At 34.2% G+C, this 22,745-nt stretch overlaps 1 protein-coding gene across 9 annotated transcripts in view; it reads left to right on the top strand.

The window, feature by feature from the left end:
* Positions 1-22,745, top strand: part of PPFIA2 (PTPRF interacting protein alpha 2) — a 328,145-nt gene that overhangs the window by 95,905 nt on the left and 209,495 nt on the right. For 3 of the 9 annotated variants that reach the window (XM_084507297.1, XM_084507296.1, XM_084507295.1), the window contains exon 1: positions 9,687-10,088. The exons of the other annotated variants lie outside the window; for them this stretch is intronic. In XM_084507297.1, the coding sequence (XP_084363423.1) occupies positions 10,008-10,088 (81 nt within the window). In that variant the 5' untranslated portion in view covers positions 9,687-10,007. Of the gene's footprint in view, positions 1-9,686; positions 10,089-22,745 lie in introns of those variants that run through there. 9 annotated transcript variants of the gene reach the window in all.

Genomic DNA, 22,745 nt, shown 5'->3' with positions numbered 1-22,745 from the left:
CAGTATCACACTATTTAATTTACTTTTGACTACTTTTTCTTTAAAGTAGCTATTTTTCCTGACCATCCAGTCCAAGTAAGTGTTTTTAGACTATGATCTTTAACAGCAGTTCTTTCTTCACTTAATATTGGTATACATATTTGTCAGTTATTGATTGCTGTTCATCTTGATTTTCTAGCTAAAAACATAGATTAAGCAATAAGAATGCTTTAGGACATATATATTACACTTATAAGTGTATGGCACTTTTTAGATGTATGGCAAGATAAATCCTGAATAATGCTGCTTAGTCACTTGCATGATGAATATTGAAGGGAAAAAAAATCTTCCCTTTTCATGTCATCCAGTTCAATGTAGAAAGGAAATTAAAAATTCTTTTATTTCTCCTATGTCCTATAAATAAATGTCTTATCTTGTTTGTTGTTGTTGTTTTTCTTTTTAAACATGTTTAATAAAGAGTAAAGATGGCTATTGTGAAGATTAAGTCACAGAAAGTCCAACAAGTGTTTTTTGGGAGCATATTTGCGTATTTAGCAAGTTCTGAAGCAATTCAGTCCAAAGGCTAGGGAAGTGGTGTTTTTCTATTGTTGGCTTACCAATCTCCTTTCAGGATTTTCTGAAAGATAATAATAGAAAATCAGCATTAAATCACCAGTAATCAGCATAACATATACTGTGATTGCACAAGTCTAAATTACAAATGAAATAAAACATTCAAAATATTTACTTGTATTAGAATTCACAATTCCTGGCACTGAAAAAGTGCCTTTCACTTGTACTTGTATACCATAGTTTTCTTTCCATAAGATGCTGTGCTTCCGTGTACTTACTAGGTTTGCAGTTGCTGGATACTCCTATATTTTTGTAATAGTGTGTAAGAAGAAATGAAAGTCTGGTGAGTCAATAGCTGGAACAGCCATTTGGCCTCAGGACGGTGTTGCCTGATTGTTTTATAATCCTATATCCTTTCTGTATTGAAGGAAAAGTGATTTTAAAAGTATTAGTACACAAACACTCCCTCTGCACTTTTGAAAGTGAAAATGGTATCAAGAGGTTAAGGACAAGCACAGAAGAAATAAAATATGTTTTGAGGATATACGCTGTTTATGCTTTCGGCCACGGCCACTTATCTTTATAAGGCTGTATGACAATAAAGCAATGTGCAGTATAGCAAAGTCTTGAAGTCTTTTCAAGATAATATGTTATTACTGATTTGTGGTATGTACTGGAAATAAAAATGCGTTGGAAGATTTGATTGATTGTCTTTACTTTGGCTGTAAGTGGGAATTTTGCATCGTCTGTAGAAGACTGGATTTTGTAAATATATTTGGAGCGACAGGTCTGACATTTTCAAACTTGCTCAGTCTGCTGTGGTCTTAACAGTGAGATCTGATGTTCAAAATGGCATATAACAGCATCAAAAGGGCTGAAGAGACATAGAGGGGCTATTCAAAGGCTGAACATCCCTGCAAATTAGATGAAAAGGGTCTTAAACACACAAACTAGTAACTGCTTTTGGAAGTATGACTGTATGTATTGTTATTCCCCTTAACAGTCCCTCAGGAGATTCAAATTCCCGTGGTTGTACTCAAATTTAGAATTGATATTCTACTTAGCTACCCAGTAGTTTCAGACAAGAAAACTACTAAGGTAAATCTACTCTTTGGAACTTTACTAGAATATCAGCAATATTTCAATTCATGCTCTATGTGAAAGAAGTATGCAGTTTTATGGTTTTATTCTGGATATTCAAGTTTCTCCAGCTTATGTTCACATCCATAGAAATGTGTTCACTAGCACAATGGAAAAAAGCTATGAAATTTTTAATTGAATAAGAAAAAAAAAAAAGGACACTCCAAAAACAGACCTTTTGCAAAGGCCTACTGATATCCATAGTTCATATTCTTTAAATGTAACGATCAGTTGTCAATTTTAATTTTTGATTCAGTTCCCTAAGTTCTGACTCAAAGGACCAGTTTAACAACTTGCATACCTCACTTGTTAAGACAACAGATATTTTCCAGATGGAGCAGAAATAGAAATAAATGACTAAGACAATTGCCTTTGCACAAGCTTTTCTGACAGTTTTTGTCTTCTAGATATAATTCTGCTACTCATTTTCATTAGTATTTTACTCTCTGGACAGTTTTTTTACTTGTGGAACAGGATACATCTCAGTGTATGTGAAGATTGCAGAATCAGTACAAATAAATACAATGAAAGATAATGTAAGACAATACTTTTAGGAAAAAGAATTTAAGAGTATTTCTGAAGGGATGAGAGGCAGGGTAGAAAGGATATCTATTTGTAGTGATCTGTGCTAAGTCACAGTGATTTAATGCCTTATCTGAAATTTGTAACTTCTTTTATTTTTCCATCATAGGCCCTCGTCCTATTTTTAAACTCATGATGAGGCACCTAGTATAAGATGTTCACTTAAAAAGAAAAAGGCTCTCTGCTGAAGATGATACATAGGCAATGATTATCATCTCTTATGTTCTTTCATAATTTCACTCATCCTTAATGTACTGTGATGTCTTGCAGTATCTCTGTGATTTAGATTCTACATTTACTGGTAAGAAACGACTCTTATTTTGCCAAGCACACTGATACCACTCTGTATAATGTTATAATATAAACAACTTAAAGGATGTAAATAGTGAAAGTGATACCTAAGTGATATGACGCAGGGTGAAATAAGAAGCTGACTGTTTTCATTATTTATTTGCTACCATCTGGAATCACATTATTTTGGAGGCTTTTGTCTTGATTCATCAAGAGTTAATTTTAGATTTGACTAGAATTTTATTTAAAATACCCATAAATGCAATCACTGCTATGATTTTCCAATAAAAGTTGTCTAATTCTAAAGAGCCTCTAGACTTTTTCATGAAATATGACATAATGCCACAACACAGAAATACAGTCATTCCTGGCATCAAAAGTAAATAGCAGTGGCCACAGGTTGTGTACTAAGTATACCTGAGTACCTGTGATTTTGGCAGTTGAAGCCAGAGTCATGGAGAAGTAGGACAGAACTTAGCGGAACAGAGATAAATCTTCCCTCATTTTTTGTTGTTTTCTTTCATTTCTTCCTTCCACCTTCATGTTATGCTCTATGAACAGAATGCTTTCCTCAGTATTCAAGCATTATATTTTCATTCAGTTTCACTTTTTTGATTCACTCAGTGAGTCACTGTCATCAACACATAACTTAAAAATAGATAAAAACTGTGTTTATATCAGGCTCATTTCAGTTACCTAGCAAAGTTTCTTTGTATAATTGTGATTTACTGATGGTCAAGTTGTTCTGAGGAAACATATCCAGTTTTGAATTGTGTTGAGTTGAATTGTGACGAGTTTAATTGTGTTAAGAAATACAGAATGGTACTTTGGATATTTCATCCCAGTTTCGCTGAACCGTTTGGAAAGGAAGTCAGATAGGTATCAATAGTTCAGATAGGTATCAATAATTCTATAGTCAGATAGGTATCTATATTCTAGTCAGATAGGTATCAATAATTCTTGAGAGTGTGAGAAATGATTTCTCACACCTGTGATGACCAGGATCACAGAATCATCTAGGTTGGAAGAGACCTCCAAGATCATCTAGTCCAACCTCTGACCTAACACTAACAAGTCCTCCACTAAATCATATCACTAAGCTCTACATCTAAACGTCTTTTCAAGACCTCCAGGGATGGTGACTGAACCAATTCCCTGGGCAGCACTACCATGTGGTCAACAATCACCTGCCCAGAATGTTCAAAAGAAAGTCTTGCTTATGCCCAAGCAAACAGATTGAAAAATGAGGCATTCTGCCTTTGGGATTCATCTGCATTGTAGCTATATTTGATGATTGTTGATTATGGACTGCATACTTGGTAGGTTCACAGAATCACAGGATGGCTGAGGTTGGATGGATCTCTGGAGATCATCTGGTCCAACCTCCCTGATCAAGCAGGTTGACAAGGACCATATCTTGGCAGCTTTTGAAGATCTCCAAGGGGGCAGACTCCACAACCTCTCTTAGCAGCCTGTGCCAGTCAGTGGTCAGTCAGTCTCACAGTAAAGTGCTTCCCGATATTCAGGAAGAACCTCCTGTGTTTCAGTTTGTATTGCCTGTTGCTGGGCACCACTGAAAAAGGCCTGGTTCTGTGCCCTTGGTACCCTCCCTTTAGGTATTTGTATACATTAATAAGTCCCTGAGCCTTCTCTTCTCTAGGCTTAAGAGTTGTAGCTCTCTAGGACTTTCCTCATAAAAGAGGAAAGTCCCTTCGTCATCTTTGTGGCCCTGTATTGGTATATTGGGCTCTCTCCAGTATGCCCATGGCTGTCATGCACTGCGGAGCCCAGAACTGGATGTAGTATTTCAGGAGCAGCTTCACCAGTGCTGAGTAGAGGGGTTGGATCACCTCCCTCATCTTGCTGGCAATACTTTGACTAAAGAAGCCCAGGATACTGTTAACCTTCTTAACAACAAGGGCACATTTATGTCTCTTGTTCAACTTGATGTCCACCAGGACCCCTAGGTACTTTTCTGCAGAGCTGATTTCCATCTGGCTGACCCCCCAGCATGCACTGATGCTTGAGTTTGTTCCTCCCTAGGTCCAGGACTCTGCACTTCTCCTTTCTGAACTCCATGGGGTTCTTATTCACCCATTTCTCCAGACTCTCCAGGTCCCTCCGGATGTCATCATGACACTTCAGTTAATCACCCACTCCCTGTATTTTCATGCCATCAACAAAAATCTTACTGATGGTACATTCTGTCCAATTGTTGAGATTATTAAAGAAGACATTAAAAAGGACTGGACACAGTATTGACCCCTGGAGTACCCCGCTCATTACTGATCTCCAACTACAGTTTGCACCACTAGCAAATGTACTGCAGGTTAGCTCCTTTAAACTCACTTAAATATTTGAATTAGTGATTTTAATTTAACTTTTTATAGTGATATTGTTCAAAAATGAATTCTGCAGTTTGCTATTTATAAGATAAATAGTTATGAAAGTTTGATATTAGTTGAAGAAAGTGGTATGTGTTTTTTGTGTTTTTGTTTGTTGTTTTTTTTTTTTTTCAAAAAAATTGCAGTACTTAGTAAAATGTTCAAGTGTATGCAACAAAGAAATTGCATTCATATTTGCATTTCCTCGGAAAGCTTCATTTATTGTTCTTGTGCTTGAAAGGGCAGCCATTGTATGGAATAAGCCTGTTAGGACTACACATTTTATCTTTAATTGTTGCTGACATATAGTTTACATATCTAATAAAGAGATTTTGTTCTGCAGTGTACTTGTCTTCATAAATTTCACAAATCCTGATGTTTGAGGTTAAAATAGGGCTCATAAGTTCATACTGATTTGGTACCAGCACTTGTAAGCCACTCTCACCTGTACAAGCATGGCTATTTGTATATTCAAGATACAAAGAAACACAGGACCATAATGGAAAATGTTGATAATCAATTCTCAATTGCAGAAGCAGGATGAGTTGCAGGCTTTGCCTATCAGTGTAAGCTGATCTATTTCTAAAACTTTAATTCCAAATGGATTTTCTGTTTGTAGCAGAAAGATGAAAGTGACCAAAAACTTCCTTATACTGTGTTTCATTTTCCTGAATTCTCTCTCCCACTTCATCTTCTGGGAGCTTTATCAGCTGGGAGAGGTTAGTTTTCTGAAACTAGGTATGTGTGGTTTTATACATTCTTAGTTGTTGGATAATATATTTTGTGTTATGTTGTGTTGTATTTTGTTTTGTGGAAAACTATAAATACTTTTGGTGTGCAACTTCATTAAATGAGCTAAAAGAAAATGTAAATTAATTTGGATATGGAGAACAATCAGATGTGATGTCTGGCTTTATGAACATAGTTATTTTAATTCCATATGCACTTGGAATATCTTTTCTCTGATCTGTGGTAAAAGATTAACATCTTTTCTGTTGTTAATAGCTGGAGATCAGAACTCTTTAAATATTATCAGTTCTCTGTTTAAAGCAAATTCAGGGAATCTTAGCCAGTTGAGTGATGTGTCATTATGATACTCCCTCTACATTGATGTCTACAACAATAAGCAGATCTTAAAGGAACATCAAATTAAGTACAGTATTGTAGATTTTGGAAACTTAGTTGGGTTTCTGCCACCTTGACACAAAAGTGATGAGGATTAAGTTTAATTTGAAAGCTCTCTAATGTTCTGAGAATCACACACTGCCACTACTCTTGGAGGAAGGCACATTTCTTTAACATGTTTTTCCCTGATAAAGACACAAATGAGAACAGTATGTGATATAAAGTCCATGTTTCTGGATAATTACTCATCTAATTTAATAAAAACTGGTGATTTAAATCTTAACTCAAAACATCTGGTTTTCAGCACTACATATTCTGAAAACAAACTACACCTCACAAGCTCTAGCATATTAAAAAACATTTGTTTGCTAATTAAAAATGTTCATTTTGTCTCTACAATATGAGATGTAAGTTTTTGTATCAGTTTGCCTGAATTTTCAAAGTACTTCATGTAATAGATATATTCTTCCTATTTTAAAGTGTAATCTATTTTTATACACTATTTTTATAGCAGATATATGTTGGTACATGTAAATCTGTATTTGTACATATATAAAACCATACATAAACCAGTAGATTACACATCAAAAAAAGAATGCTAGTTAAATATATATATATACCAATATGAAAGTTTTTGAGAGGGGTATCTAATTAAAATATGCAGTCAGTATAGCACACATAATATAGACTAAGAGTTTCATATCTCTTACATTCAAAAATAATTGGAACTAGAGCCATCTTGGAGAATTCATTGCCGTGTGTCCTACCTATTATGGATGTTGGGTTTATTTTCTTTTCATATAGGAGATGTTGTTTTTTTTTCCTCTAGTAAAACTCCTTCACTTAATGGAATAGTTAAACCATTCATTGGAAGACTCATTGGAGCAGTTATTTGAGTTCCTTTGTGAGCACTTCTACCAGTGAGCTGTAGTCATGGTCCACAGGTCTCTCTCTGTTTGTCCTTTTGGATGCATTCAGTTTCCTTTATTTTGTTCCACTTTCTGCTCACTTTCAGGCTGGGTTGCTTGATACTTAGCTCAGTATTTGTGGTATTCAATTAAACATGGGAGACCTGCTTTCAGCTTTTTCTTCCAAGGACATTGCTGAATTCCAGCTACGAGGCTGCTGGCTTTTCTAAAATGTAACTGTCTCTGTTGGTAAAGATGAGCATGCGTTGGGCCAGCGTTCCTTACCAAATTCACCTAACATCTGACCCATTCCTCTGAGGAGGCTGTTTTCATGTTTTCCAAACAAAAACAAAAGCAACAGCAACAACAACAAAAGAAATAGTTCTGCATAAATTTTTCCAAGCTGTTTGGTTGTTACATTGAAACTGTGGTTTGATTCCATAAGGGTCCTGCAAAACCATGGTGTTGGCCTGTTGTGCTATGAGCCAAAGAAAAAAATATAGTCATTACTGTTCACATTTTCATGAGAGGTAAAAGTTAGTGGAGAGAAAGAACAGAACTGATGGTTGCCTCCTCTCCAGATCTATACTGACTAGCTAAGAAGATGTATTTATTTGAACTTAAAGGTAGCTTACTTTATATATATATATATATATTTTTTTTTTTTTTTTTTTGTGAGTGCAAATTCCATTGCTTAATTAGGAAAGTCAAAACAACAGATAAAATATAGGGGACAGTATTTTGAAAAGCAGTAATTTCTTGAAAATAATGGGCAGTTAAGTCATAGTGGACAGAGATCCAAACAAGACAAGAGCTCCCAGTTGCTGCTGTTAGAAAACAGGCAGTCCTTGACAAGTAAATAGGGAGCTAACAAGTCCAACAACAGCAATAACATTATGATTGTTGAATGCAATATTGAGGTTGTTACTAGAGTGGTCATCTTTGACTTTGGTATCGACCATTTCTTAAAGATTTTGGCAAAAAAAAAAAAAATATTTTTTTTAAATGAGCTAGATTACAGTTTAGCAAAAGCCAGGATGGGAGTTTCCTATATCACTGGTAGAAAGGAGAATAAAAAGTTGTGAAAGGTGAAGCATGAGAAGTTTGAATTAACAGGTACAGTCATTTAGTAATGATAGTATTTAAATTTAGTAATTTAGTTGTTTGCCTATTGGAAGCATTATCCATTATACATGGATTTTTGACCATCTTTCCTCAAACTATGGACTTGGGGAAACAAATAGGTACATTTCTGTGGTCTTTCAGATCAAATGATCTTAAGTGTCCTTGAAGGAAACATTTATTGCACTGCATGTTTGGTGGCTAGATTATAAAAAAGAAATAGTCCACTTAGAATAAAAGGTCCTATAATCAGATTACCAAAAATCCGGTATCTTTGCTTTGACCAGTTGAGGGACCCCTTTGCTAATACCAGCATCTAGATCTTCTGGAAGAGAAACCAAAAAGGGGAGTAAAGTCTGCAATGTGAAGTCTAGTTCTCAAGAAAATGTTACAGGCAGTAGTTTTCCTCTGATCCTGCAAATGTTTGGAAGTAATATCATGGTAATTATAAGAAAATGTTAGACATTTCTAGGATCTGAGAGGATTTTTTTTCTCTTTGGCCTGCAAAATAAGATAATTGTGCCATGCACTACACTAGCATACACATTTAAACAGACAGACATCTCTGAAGCTACCCTAACCTCTTTCATAGTCATTTTACTTTAGAAACTGCATTATCTTCAGTTGGTAAAAGCATTAAGATAATACAGAATAAAAAACAGGCAGCCTGGCAATTCATCAGTTTTTTGACAAGTTTCATTTTGAAAACAATTTCTTAAGTGGTTTCTGTCTCCCTTTTAAAACTTATGAATAAAATGCAAGCTGCTTGATAGAACCTGTAAAATTAGTTTTCTAACCTCTTTAGATTTTTTAACCTTTACTAAAACTCCATTTTAGCAAATGGATTACTTTTTTGGTTTTTGTTTGTTTGTTTGTTTGCTAAAAAGTGTCATATTCTTTGAATATTTCTTTTTTAATGTCTTCATGTGGTTCAAATGATCTGTGTGTGAAACAAAAAATAACATACAGTGAATGCTGTTGGGATGTTCAGTGCAGGTGTAAAAACATACTGTGTAAAGTCAATAAGCTAAAATGTAGGTCTGTAACTTCATGAAGAACATTAAGTCTCAGAATAAAATTTCAACTTTATATTTAGTAATGTTAGGTAAACCTAAAGAGAGATTGAGTTGGAGATGAAAAAAAAACAATTAGGAAAGAATGAAAAAAGAGAGGTTCACAATGTGTGTTATGTCTGAACTGATTAGAACTGATTTCTCAAAAAAAAAAACCCTTATTTTCCACATAGTATCAAATATATATATATAAAAATCACAATTTTGTGTTTCTTTTATCTAAGCATGACAGTTGAAACAAGAACCCTTTGTGTTATTTAAAGCAAGATAGTATGTGTTAACGTAACTGTTGACAACTGAAACATTAAAATTATCATTCTTATCAAATACAGCTATAAACTGAACATGAGACATGCTTCAGGTTAGTCAGAAGAGGTCCTCTGTTTTTCACTGTGCATGCTTGCTTGAAATGAAACTGTGTGTTATTGGTTAACTGGGATGCTTAGCATAATCACTTTGCAAGGCTGTGGTGGAGGGAGGTGATTATCACTGAGAACAGATGGGCAGGTCCAGAGCATTGCCAGATCCTGCACAAGCTCCACGTACTGTAGGTTCTAGCTCTCTTTTCTTCGGCATTTCTAATTTTTATGCATTGTGCATATTTTGAAGAGCTGGCTGAGCTAAAGGTCAGGGAGCAATGACCTTACAGTTTAGCTCACAGATGTAGGAGTGGGGAATTCGAAATGCTGTCACTGTACATCTGAACGGATGGAGCAGACTACATTTTGTACAATTGCCTCCCTAAATGTGTGAAAGGATTTATCTCTGAGCTTAGCACTCTACTCTGCATCTGTAGCTGTCTGTGGATTGTATTGTGTGTGTGACCAGAAATGATATTCTCGGATATGAACACTGTCTCTGCATCTCCTAAAGTGCATCCTCCTAATGGGACCCGGTTTTATACTTTTCAGGTAAGTGAACTTGAATAAAACTGAACAGATCTTTTGTGGTACTTAATGATGGGTAAACTTTGAGTAAGAGTAGCTAATAGGTTAAGAAGCTTATGTGTTAATTGTTTTTTCTTGGTAGAAGACAATATGTAAGATATCAATATTATCACAGTAATTTTGCTGCCTTCAAAAAATCAGCATGTAAATTGTTCATAAATGAATACTATATCACATTCAAAACGATTTTGCTATTGATTCTATTTCCCAATAATATTATTGTCTCAAGATTTATTAGATTTATAGTTCCTTAGACAGACCCACACTGAGCCTTGCTGTTAGTTCTGATAAACACTGCCTTGGCATTATCAGAAATTCCAAATTCATATAAAAAATATTTAAAAACCTTAGGATGTTGTACCTATCTGGATTTTTTGTATTAATCCTGAATGTAGTTTCATGCTAGCTGATGCTTAATTTGATTCATTTGGGTAGCCATCGTACATGTGCAAGATACAGAATAGCAGAATCTATTGTTAGGATTATTAAGGTTCCTAGTTTTAAGTCAAGTTTCGCCTCATTCAAGTAAATAATCTTGTGTGTTTAGCCAAAGGTAAAAATGTATTGTATGCTCTAAATTTAGTGTGCAAACCATTCTAATCACACCCACCTTTCCATTGCTTTTAATTAAAAGAAATCTTCAGTGTGTCGGCTCTGGAAAAAATATATAATCCTACGTGAAGTTTTTGCAATAAAAAAGCCTCTGTCCCCCTCCCCCCCACAGCTTCCCCTTATAGCATTCTGGCCCTGCATGGCCAAATATTCCATTAGTTAAAGTGGCAATAGCTTTTCCAGCTCAGTCTCTGATACAGTTAGGATTTAAATAATCTTCCCATTCCTGGTCATGTGTATCAGTTCTGTCTTTTTGCTTACTTTATGCTATTGTAGAGCGATATCTTTAATATTCAGTACATGCTGTGTATGCTGCCAGAGCAAACAATATGAGGCAATTAAAAGTTGATCATAAAATACATAGCAAACTTCTTTGATGAAATACAGGCATCCCATTCTTTGGGTCAAATAACTGCATTTCATTCTTGTGTTCTTTTATCTGTTGTTTTTAATTGTGCTGTCTTGCCCTTCTTACAGTGATGTCAAATGATAGTTGAGGGCTGTGCAGAAAGAGTGGCATCCTCCTAACAGTGACGATCTGCTGATCCTGGCAGTGATTCAGAGACATGAATGCCCCAGGCCTGTTCCACTACAGCATGACTACTTTTTTCACACACTGACATCTAAATATTCTGTCCAGTCTCCTGTAGCTATGCTCTTAAACACAGTTCTTGACGTCAGGTATTCTTTCTGAGTGTGTCAAGTTGAAAGAGTCACTAAAATTAGGGTGCTTGGTTGTGATACCAAACTGACTGTTTTATTATGAAGTACTTTATGAAATTAAACAGTAACAATTTGAAATATATATATTTTTTATAGTATGTATTGTTGTTACTAGCAATCTCTATAATTTCTGTAGACATTATCCCACATAAAAATATCTCATTTAAAAATAATTAACTGCACTGATTTTTAAGCGGAGAGGACAATAAATAAAAGGAAATATAGCCGGAAATATAGCCTAATTTTCTCTTGCATTTTGGACACCTTAACAAGCAATGTAGAGTTAAATTTATATTTGGAATGTAAAGCTGCTATTTTAGGACAGTCTGTGCACTAGAACAACTCAGTGTCATTAGTGTTAAAAGAATCTCTGACAATTAAAAAAAAAAAAAAAAAAAGAAAAAGAAAGTTTGTATTTTCCTGTGATGCCCTTTTAAAATATGTATTTTTTGTATATGTTGTATATTTTTTATTTTATATATATATCTGTTTTCATCTGTGCAGTAAAAAGAATCAACTTCCAATATGAACCAACTTCCCAGTTCTTGCCTTAGCCTCCTATGCCCTTCCGTGCTTTCGACCATCGTTCCTCTGGTATCTTCCTCTCTAAAGTTACTTCAGTCTTTGTTGAGTAGGTCCTTTTACTCAGAATGACTTCATGTGTCTCATAATTGCTTTGGTCTGTTTTAAACTACTTTCACCTTTTGCTTTCTTGCCTACTTACTCTATGGTGTCTATATGCTAAATTATAATTTCTTTTGAAACAGAGATTCTTCCATTTAAATAGCTTGCAAAGGTATTGGCCAGTTTAATGGTTCTTAATTTGAAATGTATGTGCTGGTATTTATTCTAAATACATTAAAATCTAGTGAAGCCAATGTCTGACATGTTCAAAACTGAACCTATACAAAAAATGTGAGATAAGGACTTGAACTCTGACTGATGGAGGGTAACAAATGCTTAAGCTGCTGAATTAATCATAAATTAATAATCATTCAAAAACACAGCATATTAATTCCCTCAACAGCAAAAATGGTGTTGAAAGAAACCTAAAGCACGTGCACAAGTTGTATGCTTATTACTGTCCTTTCACTTATGTTCTTAGGAAATAAAACCAAACTGGCCTCTGCAGGCCAATGCATCTAGCAGAATTCTTGGACTGGGGAGGATCATAACAGTGGATATCTGTGCAAGCTTTTGAGCACTTATTTAGCTCTTATTCAAATGCTTTGAATAGTATGCCTTATGATCAACTTTCTAAAGTGTTTTTTATAGGTGAGAATTAATTGAGATTAGAAGTCTGCCATGAATTTGCAAATTCAGACATTTTCTTGCCTGACAGACTTTTTTTAGTCTGACAGACTTTTTTTAGTAGATTAAATTAACAAGGAATTTCTGAACAGCTAATTGCAACATGTAAAATTACATTTTCATCTGCAATGTCAGAGGATGAATTAATATTTTTTTTTGCTTTCCCCTTCTCTCCCATTTTGTTTTAATAGTTTCTGTTTTCTTCTGGACACCTAGTGTTCAGAAAAGGTATTGAATTTGAAAATTCCATAGATATCTGTGAACTATCTGTGTAATATTATGAAATTACTAGAACCTTTGTTCTGCTTATGGAATCTGCGATGAAATTCTGCAAATGTTAAAACCTTGATTGGAGTTAGTTTATTTACTGAACCACCTGTTATAATTAAAACAAACTCAAGCTTTGATCCTTAGACTATGCTTGATTAAAGCAATTAAAATAGAAAACTGTATGAGAGGAGGTTATATAAAGAAGTTATATACTGTATGAAAAGAAAGAGTTGTAACACTGTTATGAAAATGATTTAATTTTATAAGAACCAAGGCAATGCCAAAATTTAGTGCTTTGTATTTCAATATCTCTTTATTTCATCTCAGTATGCTTGTGCCAACCTTGGCAGACTTCTGCAGTTATATAAAAGAAAACAGTATTTTTCTTTCTTTTTTTCTTCAGGATTGATAAAAGATAGTATTTCTGCTACCGTATGTGGAAAATTAGTTTGCTAGCAGTGAGCATATATCTTTCATCAAAATTGTAAACATCAAAGTCCAAGTAGTAACATTGACTTGCTCTTTGGTTGGTCTTGTATGTATTTAGTGATTATTTCCATAAAATAATGATGCAGGTGGAACAGTCTGGATTAGAAAAGAGAGATTTTCAACTATGTTTTTGGTTATGAAATGGGAAGCATTGATGTACTGAAAAAATATTTTTTAATCAAGTTGGTTTTTTAGATCATTGAGGGTTGTTGCATTTTTTAAAGGCACAGAACAAAATAAATTAATTTTAAAATTTCATGTTTCTGTTTTGAAAGTTGGATAAGACTGCTTTGATCATTTAAAAGCAACCTTATGCTAGCGTTTGTCATATGCAGTAAATAATTTTGGTTTAAGTAATTTTGTTGTCTACACTAATACATGTGAATACTAATTTGCACTACTTATAAACATTGAAATTATCTTCACATTTTACATAAAATTTATTCCAACAGAATTTGAAATTAAAAAAATAAATCTGTTTAAGCTTCTTCTTAAAAGAGGAAATCTTTTTTAGTTTAGAAAAATAAAATAAAATGTTTCTGTGAACAGTATCTTTAACTCTTGTTATTTTCCATTATTAAGGTATGCACACATCTAATGCACAGATCTAAGCACAGACGTAAATGAGGGCTAACAAGGGGTTGCAAGTAGGCAGAATTTAAGAAGCAGACATGCACAGAAGAGAAACAAACATTCAGATTTCTGCAGTACATGGGTCCTGCTAGATCTTTAGCTTTCAAATCAACAGTATGCAGTAAGTTTCCATAAATGATAAATACAACTGTTTAAATGTTTGGATGTAATACTAGCCCATTTTATAGTCAGGTAAGATCTGGGGTTTATAAACTGAATTTTCAGTACAACTAGACTATACTCTTTTTATACTTCAAGAAGTATTGAAAAGATGCCTGGTATTTTCCAAAACCTTGGGAGGTTAAAGCAGTTCTTTAAAGTTGTCTGAAGATCAGAAGACCCACAAGGAAATAAAATTACTTTCCTACAAAAGCTGTAGAGAAATCTTAAAAGCTTCATATGACATGAAAATGTAAATATGCTACAAACTACTGTAAAAGTGCATTGCTGATCAAAGTTTTGAATCTGGGTTACTGGGAAACTGGGAAATGTTTTTATACATAAAACATATCTATCACCATGATCATAATTACCACTAGTTCTTATTTGTTAACAACTATATTATTATGATAATGAATTAAAACAGAATGCAAAAATATGATACTTTCTAGTACAGAATGTGCTTTGAGCTCTATGAAAAAAAAAAAATACTCTATTCAAAATACTAGATGTACTTGTTAAGTTTCCTATATTACGTAGTTTAAGTGAACTGTATACTTCTTCAGAGCTGCTGCTTTATACCATCCCGTGGTTTTACTACTACAGTAGTCCTATTGTTCTTTCATTTATCTCCTTATACATAAAATAGTAAATAAAACAAAAGGCTTCTCCTATAACAAAAATGTATTTTGTTAAAATTTATAATTGTGCTTATTAGAATAGATTTATCATTAGATCATGCTTTGGGTAGGTAAGCCATGCTACCCTGTTTAGTAGGCCATAATTTTTATTTTGTTGCCTCACATGTTTCTATGTGATGTAATCTGACATCAGACAACTGCTTGGGAGTTTATTTTAACAATAACTGCAGAAATCTCCAGGTCTCTGAAAAAATATATATTTTCATTGATGAAGATGGGTTATTGTTGACTACCTTACATCTGACACAGTCACTTGTGCCATCACAGAATTCTTGTAAAGTGTGTGTTCAATGACATAGTTTTATTCCTACTCTGTGCAAACTTGATTGCATGCATAGAAAATGTACTGTGATTTATATGACATATAGAATATGGTCAAAAATTTGTGTATGCTTTCAGAGCTGTGTTGCCTGGTCCACAGAAGAGCTGTGATGTCTGATCTTACAGCATTACATCTTTTACTCTTCAGCGGATAGAGCACATGCAGCTCCTTCTAGCAATCCCCTGCTAGGCAACAAATTTCTTCCCTACTTTACCTAAATAAATCTTTTGTCTCTATAGTTAACCCACTGGCACAGTACATTTCTTTTACAAATATCATGTAAAAGTGCTAAAGGCATGTTTTTTGTGAAAGCTGCAAGTCCATAAGAAATCAGTAACTTATATTGTTAATGATAGTAAACATCATTAAAAGGCCAACTGTAAAAGGAGTCAAGTGAATAATCGCTTTTATGTGCAAAAAGGTGGGGTACAGATCATCAAGGTTGTTTTAGACTTCAAAAGGTTTGAAAGCTCTGTTAGTGAATACAAATTATAACAGTGGCAGCAAGGCTGACAGAGAGGTGTATTTAAAGACCTCTGTTAACAGTGACAGAATAGTGCTTTTGGACCAGTGGTTTGCCCTGTAGCCATAAGAAAAAATAAAAATAAAATAAAAATAAAAAATAAAAAATAAAAAATAAAAATAAAAATAAAAATAAAAATAAAAAGCCTGAGCAGTGTTAAAGTCAAGATACAATACTAAAGTGATTTGTATTGCAAGTGACTTGGAAATATTTATAGCTATATAAATGGGTTTTATGTAATTTTGGAATTTAGGAATTCCAGAGGAATTGTGTAAGGAATTTGCTTGTATGCTTTTTTTACTCAGAAGAAAATGACAAACGGCAATAGAGATTGTCCTTACAAGTGCATGGCATTTATTCTTATTTATTATTACTATTCTGTGATATGTATTTTCCTTGCATGTTTTGTGAAGAACAAAGTCAAAGCTTTTCTGCTTAGATAAAGACACATTAACGTGAATGTACTCCAAAGTATTAACATTCTCTGTATTCAAAAAATGATCAGTTTTGAAGGGCAAATATTTAAAATTTTATACATGAAAACATGTTGTACCAAATAAACTTTCAATAAGTTTCATCTGATAAGGCTGATTTGCCTTAGTAGAATGGAGAAGACTACGAGCATTTATTAATCGGTCCAGATGTGCTGACAACAGGCGGGTTCCAGTTTTCTCCCAGTTGGTCACAATGTGACACTTGGACTCCAACAGTGGAACGCAAGTGTTCAGGCTGACTGAAAAATAAAAATGTCATCCAAGTGTTCCAACAAAAAGCCCTAAACCTGTGTTACTGCAATAGGCTGAGTGTGCCTTCCATATCTAGAAAGATATTTTAGTTTGCATAAGGTTGTTGGTGTTGTGTTGTGTTTTGTTTGTTTGTTTGTTTTTTTAAATGATTATTATTTTATTTTTTGCATAGTTCTGTTGCACCAGAAAGTTATGATTTGTTGCCATCAGAACTCATCAAAGATCATGTTCTCACTACCAGCAACCCCGGTTACACAGGGAGAGTCTTTGACAAGCCTCTTCGGTTGTCACTTAGCCGCTGATCTTTAGCTGGAATGGTGCTGAGAGCTTCCTCTACTGCTGTCACGTACCTTCTTTCTGCTTAAAAATCAGTAGCATTGTATGGCCACACATTTTCAATGTTATTCTTTTCAGTCAATTTTCAATGCTATTCTTTTCAGTCAGTCAATAAAATGGTCTGATACCTTTTATGAAACTGCTGCTCTGCATGCAGTGAACTGAGAAAGATGACTGGGTATTAGCTGACTCTTTTGATCTATAGATACATTTGCATCCTCCTCTGGGCAGAAAACATACATTGCTTATGGAAGAAATTAAAAACATTATGGTTCTACAATAGGCCTAATTACCATGAATTTGATAGTGGAAACTGGGAAAGATAATCCTTCTCCCCAAAAGTCATAACGTGAAATAAAAAAAAATGCACATACAGAGACACATCCTCTACAACAAGAAGCCAAAACAACAACAGCAACAAAAGAAATTAATCAAGCATAGGATTCTGTCTGTGGTATCTTTCAGTTGTAGAGACTTAGTAAACCATGGTATTTACTCCAAGAATTTGGTAATATATTAGAATAAGCAAAGAATACAGAACTAAAATATAAACATATAATGAAATACAAAGAGTTTACAGGCTTTGTCTCTTAAGTCGAAGTTAAAGAGAAATTTTCCATTTTCTTTTGCGTATCTTACAAAAATATTATGTTCACATAATAGCATTTTTTTCATGTGTTGAAGCTGAACAGTAACCAAGCAGTGCAGTCAGTGCACGTTTTCCATGTAGAGTTACTGTTACTCAGTGTGGCCAATCCTAGACTTCAATATAATGGAGTAAAAAAGTCAGCAAGTACCTTTTCTCTTTATGCCAGAAGCAGTAGGTCTGAAGCAAAGCTACCATTTAATTTGCAGTGGGCTAAATGTGACCAATAAAAGCAGCGGACCAGTAGGAGGAATAGCAATAAGAGTGCTTTCCTCCTATTCCATAAATAGGATCATGATAGGGTTTCTGAATCATAGCTAGAAACCCTGGCTCCATTTCAGGAGTTCCTTCACTGTCAGATTCTGAACCTGGGCTTCTTTTTACCAGATTTTGTATAGAAAATAAAACTAAAGGAAGAAATGCACTAGTATTTTCCAGAATAGTAAGAATACCAGGGATTATTAAATAATATGTGTGCTGGTTTGATACTGGTTGATGCATTCTCTTAACTGTATGCCTTCTGTATAGGGTGAGGGGCTTCAGAGTAGAACACATGGCTAATAAACTATCCTTATAAGGAAAAACAGAACACTATAGGCACATCTCTGTAAATTAATATGTACTGAACAACCTGTACATACTATGATGACCACCTATTGGAAATAGCAGAGTTTTTCCCCTCTTGGTTATTACCAGACTTGCTATGCAGTACTGCTGAAGCTTTCCCATCCTTGTAAAGGAAGGGAGAGTAAGGACTTTGCTGACCTCATTGTACTTTTCAAATGTATTCATAGGAGTTTTCTCAGATCTAGATCATGCTGCCTGTTATGCAATGGATCATGTTATTGGACCATGTTAATAGACCATTATGCAATGGACAGTATTACTTCCTTGTATGTAGTAAAGGTGAGTGTTTGGTCTGGGAGCTTTTAGTTCTGTCTTGACTACATTTTAACGCTATGTCTATTTCTCTTCATCTTCAATTGTTTTTCTCAGTATAGCTTTTATTGTCTGGAAGTCTGAATTAATCAATTATATGAAGATGAACATAGTCCTACATACCAAATGACAACCCTATGCTAATTAGATACCCTTCAAGAGCTGGAAATAGTATATATCAGTACTTTTTAAAAGTGTTTTTAGCTACAAAGTACCAAAGATACAGCCCAGATACAGTCTGCACTAAAAAAAAAAAAAAAAAAGAGAGAGAGAGAGAGGTCTTTTTAGACTCAGCAAATATAATTAAATTGAATCAGTATATTCAATAATGAACACTGTATCCTGATTATTTTATATATAGCATTGTGTTCTCACAGTCTTTTTGTACATGGTTTATAAAATTGTAAGTCTAGGGGAGCTGTTGCTTTCCTGTTATTTGTGCAGCATTTACTCATCCTGTCGTCATCATCAGCCATCTCAACAGATGTTGAGAAATGAGTGATCTACCTGAAAATTTTATCTTTTTTGTTTCATCTGTCATAAGGCAAGAAAGAAAGATAGGCAATGATATGTTCAACTGTCCTATGATCAATGGCAAGTCATGTAATACATGATTTTAATGGTGTTAAGTAAGTTGAGATGTGAATAAACTCTTTTGCTGAAGAGTTTGTTAGCCTATAAATGTGTTTTCTTTTTGTTCTTTGAAAACTACTCTGACAGATTTATTAAAGTAAATATTCTAATTTTACCTTTATTCATAGGCTGTATTTTCTCTTTGAATTAGATAATTTTAATATACATCATAAGATCTATCATACTAAATTTCTTAGTAGTGATTTTAGTACGTAAATCTTATTTCTCCTCATCTGTTCATGTATAGTTCAATATTTGGTTGGCATTTATGCTTTACGTAACGTTTATGGAGGAGTAGGATTGTTTCAAAGTGACAGCTGACTTTCACTTGATATTGTGATTCATTCAAATATGTAAACAAATGAGAAAAATGTGGATTCAGTATTTTCACTTGAAATAATTAGAATTACTGATTCATGGAAATCTAAGTGATATGTTTATGTTTTTTCATGAGGAGGAATTATACAGCTTCATATGACTGTTCCTTTGAAATGTGTTACTTCTAGTGATTGGTCTAACAAACTATGAGATAGTTTGTTTGGTTGGTTGGTTTGTTGTTTTTTTTTGTAATAAAATTTTGTATGACTGTGTGCATGGTTGTAGTACAATGTGAAGAATAACTGTCTACAGCTTCAGCCATCACAACGTTGGTGCTAAGCAACGTCAGAGTGGTGAGGAGATGCCAGTGACACAGAGTGCATTGAGTGTTACATGTAGAGAAACAGTTGTGCTGTAAGCATATTAAGTCAAGATGCTGGGACATATTCCCAAAGTCTGAGGTGTAGGGGAAAAAAATTGATCTGGCTTCATCTGCTTATGTCCACAATAATAAATATTGTTGTAGAATAAAAGTTAACCTCTAGGGCAAAAGAGGAGGCAATAAGGATGAAATGTCTGTGTCATCCACATTTGGAGGCCAGGCAGGTTGCTTTGGCATAGGTCTAATCAAATCCATTAGATGAACATCTGTGAACTAACAGAAAATGTTAGGTGCACTCTCAGAGATCATCTTTCAATTTCATTTTGTCTAGGAGGGATCCAGTTGAGGCACTCTGAAATCACTTCATAAAGCAAACCAAATCAAGTTGAGGCATTGTGTTTTGTAATTTTCCTACCACTCTATTGCTAAAATGAATATCCTATGGATAAAATTATTACAAGGATGTTATATTTCTGGGCAAATAGAAAGTATTAATCCACAGTTTTAATGAAGCAATAAAAATGTTTCTGGACATTAAGTTATGGAACTGTCATTTCTTTACCACAGAATCTCACATTAGTAGTAGGCAGAGAAAAAAAGTATTTCATCTTAGTAACTGAGTCCCTGTTTCACATAGTTGGAGATCTAAATCCTAAACTGGTTCAGTGAACAGTTTTGATTTATTTCATAATATTTGAAAACATATACTGCCTCTGTTGGCCTAAAGCATTGGATAGCTTGGCTAGCACTGTAATGACCAATGGAGCAAAAAATCTAACTGTTAAACCGTGTTCAGCAAAATAATTAAATTCATAATTTGCCCTAAACACATGCATACACACATCTATTGCTTGAAGTGATACTGTCAAAATCAACTTTATTCTTTGGATAAAAATCTGATGACAGTAGTGTTTATATTCATTTCCTCAGGCTGGGAATATAGCTTGTTTGAGATGGTCTGTGAATTTTGAGTTGGTTAGTGATAGCGACCCAAATATTTTTTAGTTGGAATAAGCAAAAGAGTGATATTAAAATGGAATTTGGCAGTCTTTATCAGCTTCCACTTTAATACCAGAAGAAAAACTCCTCTCTTTTTCCAGCAGATGCAACAGTCATTAGCATGTTTATCATAGAATCATAGAATATCCAAGCTGAAAGGAACCCACAAGGATCATTGAGTCCAACTCCTGGGCCCCCAGGAATAACACTGAAGATTCCTACACAGTTAGTCCTTTTTGCTCAGCAGAAAGCTGTGAATAAGATGAAGGGCAAGCTTCGTGAAATTTACCAGCTGCAACTTTCAGTAATGTTGCATCTGAGGTATCTGCAGACCTAGCTGGAAGTCCTAAACTCTGCTGACCCATTCTTGGTCTATATACTTGGCCATATGAGCAATATCCTGCTTAACAAACAGGACATCCCACATGTACATAAAATTAACACAGCTTATATAAAAATAAGCAAATGAAGAAAGAATGAGCAGTTTTAGAACAATCTTAGAAAGATGATCAAAAAATTGTTTGTTTAACTTTGGGTTAAACAAACATAAAACTCCAAGAATTTAATCAAACTATAAGGAAAAAACAAAAAAAAAAACAAAAACAAAAAAAAAAAAAAACAAAAACAAAAAAAAAAAAAAAAAAAAAAAAAAAAAAGGAGGGATTCGTTTTGGTAGGGAGCATGACCCAAAAACTACAAGTTACCCATTAAACAAAAGAATCTGTCAATTCTACATAGATTGTTGCTTAGGAAACATTGTTTTTTACTTCTGTTTTAAATATAATATCTTTGCAAGCACACACACAAAGTTTCTCTACAAGATTTCTAAGAATTCCTAAAGGTATGGTTAGAAGCTGTAACGGTTTCATTCTGAAGTTGCAATGCTTTGAATTGCTTCTTGGAGTTGGGTTGTTTTCAAGTAGTTGAATAGCTATCCTCTTTTAATCAAAATAATCTTGGAAGTGTCAGTCATGATTTTTGGTTAAAGTTGAATGTTATATTACAGCAAAGTAATATTGTAACAAAGAGTAAATATTTTTAGCACTCAATGTAGCTTCTTTTTTTTTTTTTTTCTCTACCAGAAGTCACTGTCTATAGTTGCATCCTTTTGTATAGAAAGAAAATTAAATATAAAAAGACACACTGATATAATTTCTTCTTTGATCCTTTCTCTCTAAGGATGACTCAATGAATAACATGCAGAATACATCTGATATCAAATGCAGTAGATGCAAGCATCTTTGCTTCCATACTGTGCTCCACCACAACACACACATCGCTGGTGACTGGCAGGCAGATAGTATTTACCACAATTAATATGAAAGCCTGTCCCAGTTTGGAAGTACACTGAAGGAACTCTCATTTTTGTGGAGCTCTGCCACTAAAGAAGTCAGATCTGGAATCCATCAGGAGACTCAGCTTTGTCACTATTCACTGTTCCCTGGAGTTCACTATACATGTACTTTCAAAGACAAAGGCACTTTAGTAAAGTGATCTTACCATTCAGAATCTTTTGAAGTATACAAACTGACATGGAAGTCTTGATTCAGTAGTAGCATTCATTCATTTTTGTTTGTTTGTTTGTTTGTTTGTTTGTTTCTGTAGCAAATGAGTCCAGCATTATTTAAATTAAATGAATATTTGTTTTCCCTTAACCGACAAAGTACATATTTTTGGCTGCATTTGCTTTTACTCACTCACAATCAACATCTAAGACCCAGCAGGAAATTATGTAGTGCACAGCGTGTTTGGCATTTATGGAATTAGAACTCCTGATGGTGATGTCCAAGGTGGACTGGAACTGTAACATATTTTGGCTGTTTACATATTTAATAGTTACACTTCGTATGTTTTGTCCACACTCTTAGTCAATAGACTA

Source organism: Aythya ferina, assembly GCF_964211825.1.
Source record: "Aythya ferina genome assembly, chromosome: 1".
In the NCBI taxonomy this organism is placed as follows: Eukaryota; Metazoa; Chordata; class Aves; order Anseriformes; family Anatidae; genus Aythya; species Aythya ferina.
The sequence above is the reverse complement of the archived record's forward strand: the minus strand, read 5'-3'. Positions and strand labels throughout refer to the sequence as shown.